This window comes from Lepidochelys kempii, chromosome 1, assembly GCF_965140285.1.
Source record: "Lepidochelys kempii isolate rLepKem1 chromosome 1, rLepKem1.hap1, whole genome shotgun sequence".
Classification (NCBI taxonomy): Eukaryota; Metazoa; Chordata; order Testudines; family Cheloniidae; genus Lepidochelys; species Lepidochelys kempii.
The window spans coordinates 303,457,802-303,466,069 of record NC_136380.1 but is presented as its reverse complement, the minus strand read 5'-3'; the positions used below and the strand labels follow the sequence as shown (position 1 = coordinate 303,466,069).

Sequence of the window (8,268 nt, the reverse complement as noted above, 5' to 3'; positions counted from 1 at the left end):
AGTGTAGGGCAGTGGTGGGCAACCTGTGGCCCAACAGCCGCATGCGGCCTATCAGGGTAATCTGACTGTGGGCCACAAGACATTTTGCTCCTGATGACCATCCGCAGGCATGGTCCCCCCCACAGCTCCCAGTGACCGCGGTTCGCTGTTACCGGCCAATCGGAGCTGCAAGGGGCCGTGCCTGCCGATGGTCAACATCAGCAAAATGTCTCACGACCTGCAATCAGATTACCTGGGTGGGCCACGTGTGGCCCACGGACAGCAGGTTGCCCACCACTGGTGTAGGGCCAAGAACTAATCACTGCAGAACCTCACTCAACAATGACTTCATTTACAATTATATTTTCAGACCTGTCGGCTAGCCACTGAAATTTAAAGAATGATATTCCTAAAGTTCAGGAGGAACCTGGTATGGTAAGTGTAATTTTGATTAGCCTTGTCACCTTAGCTAGTGGGCCTCAGAACTGTTCTCCTTGTTCCCTATAAGCAGATTTATTGCATCCTGCAATGTTGACAGGTACACACTGTGCTGCTCTGCAATGTAAACCATATTTCTTGTAAATTTCCACACTGTATTTGTTGACACCATCACCTATAACCTAAACTTTTCAATGTTTGTCACTTATTCCTACACAGTAGATGTGAGGTGACTGCACAATGGAGTTGTAATTCAGTCAATTACTCCCAAGAACAATAATAACCAAAACAACAGGGTGCAAACCCACTTGTACCTTTTCTAGGGGAAGGGCAGGGGAATATAAACTCAGAGTGGCAGACTGAACAGAGTCATTTGCTTCCTCTCCCAACTGCTAAGCAATTTTAATAAATTAAAGACAACTGAAAAAACTGGGCAAGTAAGTTGGGGGGGAACCTACCATCTTCCCAAAATCTGGGAAGCCTGTCAGGTTGTTGTGCAGGCAGGAACACATGTAGTTGCAACAGAGGTGTTTTTTTAGAAATCTGGAAGAGACTCAGATAGTCAGCAATACTTCCAGGTGTAGTGAGACCTCCAATGCCTTCCATCATAGCGCCGTCTTTAGCCTCCGAAACACTTTTGAACACCAAAAAGCTCAAGAAGGCCTGACTTGTCAGGAAGGATGATCCAGCAGTTCAGACCCTACTTTAGAACTTGGAAAAGGTGGGTTCAGTTACTAGCTCTGCCACTGACTTCCTATGTGACTTGGAGTAAGTTATTTTGGCATCCTGATGCCTCAGTTTCCATCTGTAAAATGGAGATAATAGCACTTCCCTACCTCACAGGGGTTTTGTGAGGATAAATACGTACAAGATTGCAAGGCATTCAGATATTACAATAGTGGGAGCCATATAAGTACCTAAAATGGATAGAATTACAAACTTGAATTGGAAGGCAAGGTAGACAATGGCAAGCTCCATTCTTGGTCATAAAATAATGGAAGAACTATTCTGGCTTTTTCATCACCATAAATTATTAAACCTGTTGTGATGCTGACTTGTCTTAATTAGAATTTTGGTTTTAACCTTTTGCATCATGGAGACTTGTTGACCACATCAGTCACCAGAACAACCTTCTTTCACTTACAACTGGCAAAGACTGTGTCCTTCCTATAAGATGATAGTTTAGCCTTGATCATCCATGTCTTAGTTCTTGGCTTAATAGCATGCCTTTTCAATTCAACTCTTGTAAAAAATTCTACCTGTGACTGTCTATGAAGACTGCTCAGAAACCCTAACTACTCTAGAATGCAGATGCCCCTCTCCTGAGTGGTGTTACTAAAGGTGAACACCTCCTTATTGATCTATTGCATGTTCTGGCTCAAAATTGAGTCTGGGAAAAATGACTTCATATATTTGTATGAGGATCCAGGCAACAGTAAGGACAGTGACTTGGCGGGGATGTCACTTCCTTTCATCTGTTCTGCAAGGCTTTTCTGGAAGCAAAGGATGACCAGATGAATGGAGTAGTGAAATGGAGTAGAGAAAGTTTCTGGCTGAGGGTATCTGGGAGGGCTTTATTTTTTTGGAAGGAAGTTAATTGTGATTTTGTAGTTTTTAATAAAGATTGTACATACATCCATAATGACACTGGGTTAGCTCATTTTAATATAGGGAAGGATTCAAAAGAGTAATCCTATGTCCCCTACATAGTACAAACAGCTACACCATAATGAAATTATTCATTTTTAGGGAGATTAAATATTAGAATATTGTGTGTGTTAGAATTGGCCTTAAATTTAGGCTTTCTTTTTAAAAAAACAAGTTTTAACCAAACATCAATAAAAATGTGTCCATCCATTCTTTAAAAATGCCAATTGAAACAATATTTTTGAACACACATCCCTCTGCAGCGTTTGCAAGGTAGACATTGCAGCATTGTCCTACACAATGCAGCAATCTTGCAATGTACAGCCTTGCTACAAGCAGCATTGTCCAATGGAGAAAATACAGAAAAAAATGAGGACAACTAGTTCCTATACGTGACTCTTTCATAGACTTGCTCGGTGACCACAAGTAAATCACTTAACGTTTTTGTGCATCAGTTTGTTTTTAAAGGAGCTATAATTTTCACCTTTTAGAAGTGCTTTGAGATCTCTTGATGAAAAGTGATATTTAATTGCTAATTAGTATCATTATTATTTATTATGGCTGGTGCATGAAACTCTGAGTGAAATTAATGACAAATTGGCTACAGCCAACAGTGAAACTAAGTGCTCTTATCTCAACTTGGAGAAAGAAAATAGGACAAAACGGGGATTGACCAGCATGCCAAGAAAACTAGATTTTTAAATTATTTCAATTTTAATAAACAAAGGCATTATTATTTAGGGTTTAAAATATGTGTCCCTTTAAATGGCTTGTACTAAAGTCAGGATTTTTTAAAATATTGATATTAAGAACTGCCCCTGGATTATGACTTCCATATGTACTTCATGTCTTTTAGCCCTCTCCTACACTAGCATTTTTGGAGAATTCCTCCAACAATACATTACAATCAGGGCAGCTGCACTGGTGGTAACAATGGTGAAAGTACTAGTGAAGACAGGGCTCTGTGGGCATGCAGAGTTATGCATTATCTTTCCGCCTCCCTTATTCTGTGCCCTGTAGTTTGGCACCCTTTTTTTTCTTTTGTAGAATTGGGTCTAAAATCCCTGATTCTTCAATCTGATCCTCAAAGGTAGACCTCTGTGTCTGTTGGGGCCTTGTGTTTGTGTTTCTAGGAGGTACCAAACATGCTTTTGGGTGCTGCAGAAAGAAATAATTATGGTAGTATTAATAGCAGCAATAATTTAATTCTAGTGATCAGGCAGTAGCAAAAAGTTTCTATGTTTTAATTATGAACGCTGCAGGGGAATAGTTAGGTATTGATTTAGGAGATTACACAAACAGACATAAAACATTTGCCTGGTATTAGTTTTTATTAAATGAAAATTAATAATAAGCCACATCACTATTAATCATAGATTCGAAGGTCCTGGTTCTTCTGTCGGTTATACAGCTGTAAACCAGGAGCAAAAGTTGGTGGAGTTACACTGATGCAAGATCCAAATCAGGTCCTAAAAGCTGTATAAAGCTACACAAAGATTAGTGGATAGCAGATGGAGTATAGATATATTGACTGCTGTAGACTCAGTCGACAATCTGAATTTCCACTGGAAGCAGAATGCCTGAAATTTTATTTATTTATTTAGAAATCTGCCCTTTATGTGTATCTAAAAGGTTAACTCTGATCTGCTCTAATGCACTGTGGGAATTGTAGGCAGCACAAATGCTGGGAAACGTAGTCAAACTGTCTTCCTCTTTCTCTTTCTTCCTCTAATGGCTGCCTCCAGGAAGGTAATGCACATACGCCTGGCTTCTAACGCAGGGTGAGACTATAAACTTTGTAGATTAAAGAGATCCGGGGCCGTTCACAGCTCACGCTCCCCCTTTGCTTTCGGACCCAGAGTTCATATTTTGTGCAAAGTTGTCTGCAGAGAAGCCGATTTTATTTGCCAGTCACATGTTGCTGCACATGACTCTTAATCTCTGAGAATTTTTTTTTACTCCCTTTACCGCCTCTTCCTCTTTTCCCTTCCACTGTCTATGGCTAGCAGAGCTTTTACATTTCCATGAACAGAACAAATAACTCTCTTGATTTTTGACAGGTGATGACTGAGTGGAGTTCATTGCTTTCTAGATTCCAATGCTAACCAAAAAGGAAATATTAGAGTAATTATAGAGGTTAAGGTAAGTTGCTGTTAATTATTTTAATAGAGGACAAAAACTTGTAGATAATTTACACTGTCCTGTTTTCTCAATCTCTATGCTCATCTGCCCTTCAAACTCCAGTGTTTGGACAGAGGGAAGGGAAATCTGGAAAGGTGTAAGCACAGGGGCAATTTCATTCAGTTTTAGGTCCACTTTTTTAGTGGATGTTAATTGTGGCAATAACATAAATGTTATATCACTGATAAAGCTAATATAATGCATGGATCACCCTAGCAATGCAATCCATTAGGGGATAATTATGAGAAAACTGAAGCACAGTGAGATTTTAGTGACTTGCCCCAGGTCATATAAGAATCTTTGGCAGAGCCAGGAAGAAAACCTAAGGGCTTGTCTGCTTGGGGGTATTGACCAGAATAGTTCTCCATGTGGACACACTTACTTCAGAATAAGAATGGGTTTTTTTTTCCTGATTTAGCTTGATCCACTTTGGAAGTAAATTAAAGCTAAACTGGAAAGGCTTCTTATTCCAGAATAGGACATCCACATGGGGACCTATTCCACAATAACTTTTCATTTTAAATTCCCACCCTCCCTTATTCCAGAATAATTTCCCTAAAGCAATGTCTTCACTGACCAAAAAGGTGTGTTTTTTCCTGCATTAGCTATCCTGCTGTAAAATCCTAGTGGAGACAAGTCACTTTAGAGTTACTGCGAGATAAACTAGGTAAGATCAACCCTGGGTGAGGAGTTCAGTGCTGACCTTGACTAGCTTCCTCATGATAAACGCTATGGTGTCTTCACTTAGGATTTTACAGAGAACTCTCTCTGGGTTTTTTATCTTACTCTAAAGAAAATCACTTTTTGTGTCAGTGAAGACCAAGCCTGAATCTCCCAAGTCTCATTCCTGCTCTGTGGATCAATCACACGACAATACATTTCCATACAGATTTGGTGATCATAGAATATCAGAGTTGGAAGAGACCTCTGGAGGTCATCTAGTCCAATCCCCTGCCCAGAGCAGGACCAATCCCAAGTAAATCATACTCCAGTCACATCCAGTGATACTCCAGTGACATCTGTTGATCTAGAGTTCTTGGAAATAAATTTAAAGGAAAAAACCCTGTCATGTTCCTTTTTGTTTTATTTTTAGATACATTTGAAGTACCAGCTTGTCGTCATTGTTTAACCTCCCTTCCAAGACCACCTGATCAGCAACATGGCTTTTCTTGGGAACGCCTCAGAACTCTTTTTGGTGCTCCTTTCACTGGTGATTATGCTGCCTGTGGTTGAAGCCCTGGACACTGGAGACGCAGTTGCTCTCTTGCTAGGCGTAGTTCTAACTATCATTGGATTCTGTGCCTGTCTAGGCTTGTATGCAAGGAAAAGAAATGGACAGCTATGACTTTTTAAAGAGATGACCTGGTCAAGCATAATCCTAAACTCTACTTGTTACAATTTAGGGTTTAAAACTGAGCCTCAGTTCCCGACAACTTTCAAAACCATGGAGCACAATCCTGCAAATCCTTCTTGCTATGCCATCCTTGGTAATAAAAACTCTTACTGGTAGAAGGGGTTTACAGGATCTGTCTTCATGACAGTAGGAAGATGATTATTTCATATTCCTTGGGATGAGGGGTTGCATTAAAGTAAAGATGGAAACAAGCTATTTGAAGAAAAAATTGCCCAGGTTCATTCACAGTGAAAGTTCATATACTGAATGTAACATTTGTACAATTCGATTTCCGGGGCTAGTCAGCAGGAAGGCAGCCATAAACCTCCTACTCAGGATAATAAAGATTTGGAAATATTGACGCAGTTTTAATATGATAACTAAAGAATAGCCTACTTAGACATCTATGTGAGTGCAGATGTTCTTTCTAATTAGAATTAATCCCCCCGCAACAGCTCACTTCTGCTGTAATCAGGCTGAGACATGGGCAAAATAGACAAATGTGCAAAACCTTTTCTGTATTTTTATCTGAGAATGTGCGTCCTCTGTAGCTTGGATTCATGTTACAAATTAGAATCAAATTTAATCAATAGCTATGCTTAAGGATTAGACCATGATTTTTCTTTAAAATGTGTATGATATATAGGAGAATATATGTAATACATCGACCAGTCAAACAAGGAAAAGATTTCTGAAGAAAAGATTGAAATGACCAAATGTTTTGTGAATATATCTGTTGGTTCATATACATTTATGTTTTAGTTTTCTTTGAGATGCTCACATTTTTGGGGTTTGTTTTGCAACAATGAAGACTTACATATATTGTTCAGTGACTGGTTCTTTTAATTCTGAGCAGTAGGGGGATTAGAACCAGCTGCTTATGTAACTTTTCCCCATGTGATCAATAAACTCAGTAGATTCTTTGACGTCAAAGTGCCAGTGAACAAGCCCCCTGGACATTCTTGAATGTGCACTGCTCAACACTTGAGTTTACACCCCCTTTCGCTACTCGCTAAGGCCTAAATTCTGAACACAGTTGTCCACCTGATCTCTGTGCAAAACCAGAGCTGAAGCTCGTGCCAAAAAACAAAACTAAAGCTGTGGTTAGAATCGTACTCCAAAGCTAGAGTGTGTTTCTCTGAGCTTCAGGCATTCACCACATGGTATGTTTTGACTCTGATATGCTTTGTACTGCTTGGTTGGAGGGCTCTGCTGAGAGAGCAACATAGTTGGTCCTGCCAGGCTGATAATGGTGAGGTAGGATCTCTTATGCGACACCCGCCCTCTGCTGCCACCAAAGGGGACATCCTTGTAGCACCCTGATTGTAGTCATGGTTTTGGCCCCAAATGTCTGTTAGCAGCTGGCATCTAGCTGCCCTAACTTGACAAAGGGGGTGTAGGCCTGCACAGAGCAGCAGAACAAAGAGTGCAAAGGTGAGCTTTACACCATCTGCAACCTCAGCGCACACACACTACATGTTTAGGAAGCTCAGAGCAACTGGGCTGGTGTTTATGGGAAGCAATAGAAAAGGCTAAAACAGAGATGCAAAGTTGTGCTTTTTACTACCTTTCTCTCCTCCCTTCTGCCACCCCTCCTTCCCCTTCTCCCAATGTCTCTATCAGAGTGGGAGCATAGACAGGGATAAAATGTTCACAAGACTTACTTGACAACCACAAATAATCAGGCAGGTCATATTTTGACATTTTGGAGTTGTAAGACTTCCAAATGCCATTTGTAAGTTCTTTGACCCTTATTTCCTTCTTCTGAGGAAAACAGACAAGAGAGGAGAAAACGTAATTGTTAACGCCATGGACTTGTCAATTTTACTATTCTTCCCTTGTAACTGGGCTTCCAGGTACCACACAGGGCTGACATCACAGGAACAAATACAGCTGCCCCATTAACATCTGACTCTAGGGAGAGATACCCTTTGATTCCATGATTCCCCAGCTCAAGTGCTGTATGGCAATGCAGCTCACAAGGTTGTTCTATTGACATGCAGGTGTTTCTCTAGCTTCCCTAACATGAACCCCCCAGCCCCATTTCTACAAGTCTATTTCTGCACACAACAGAGGCAATGTAATGAAATTTGCATTTTAAGATCAAGGGCCCAAGAGAGGGGAACAAAGTGCTTAAAGCAGCTGCCACCCTCCCAGGCTTGCAGTGTGGGGCCACTGCCTAGCAGTGATGGATGTCCTGGACATGACCAGGCAGTAGAGCTGATGCTAACGAGCAAATTTCATTGCAGCTAGCTTTTCCCAAACACCTCCATCATCGCTTTAACAGGAAATCTCTGATAGCTGGTTCTTACAAAGGAGTTTCACACAATTACGCCATAGCTTTCCCTGTAGATTAGCACAACCACCACACAATTCGTGTCATGCTATGGGATACCTGGAGTTTTATTCTTTTGCCTGTCGTGGCATGTGCCTAGCTAAAGGACATTCACTATGCATAATGGTGTATTTACTGGGTTATAATGGAAATTAATTATTGCTCGAGAATTAATTTATTAATGGTTTGACTAAGAGCACATCATGGCCAATCTTCCTGTTTTTCCTCAATTTTTAATAAACTCTTTCAAATAGATTCTACTGTTAATTTGATTATTCAATTCTTACAAGCGGGC

At 40.5% G+C, this 8,268-nt stretch overlaps 1 protein-coding gene across 2 annotated transcripts; it reads left to right on the top strand.

The window, feature by feature from the left end:
- Positions 1–3,770: 3,770 nt before the first annotated feature.
- On the top strand, positions 3,771–6,564 carry SMIM30 (small integral membrane protein 30). Of its 2 annotated transcripts, none has more exons than XM_073328127.1 (3): positions 3,771–3,813; positions 4,125–4,206; positions 5,339–6,564. In XM_073328127.1, the coding sequence occupies exon 3, from the start codon at positions 5,405–5,407 to the stop codon at positions 5,588–5,590; it is 186 nt and encodes a 61-aa protein (XP_073184228.1). In that variant the 5' UTR covers positions 3,771–3,813; positions 4,125–4,206; positions 5,339–5,404; the 3' UTR covers positions 5,591–6,564. The 2 variants fall into 2 exon arrangements, with proteins under 2 accessions (XP_073184228.1, XP_073184227.1); XM_073328126.1 differs by having other exon boundaries at positions 3,771–3,845.
- The last annotated feature ends 1,704 nt before the right edge of the window (positions 6,565–8,268 follow it).

Bases quoted from the DNA above. Each gene is read 5' to 3' on its own strand.
- SMIM30 (XM_073328127.1), top strand. From the start codon at position 5,405: ATGGCTTTTCTTGGGAACGCCTCAGAACTCTTTTTGGTGCTCCTTTCA.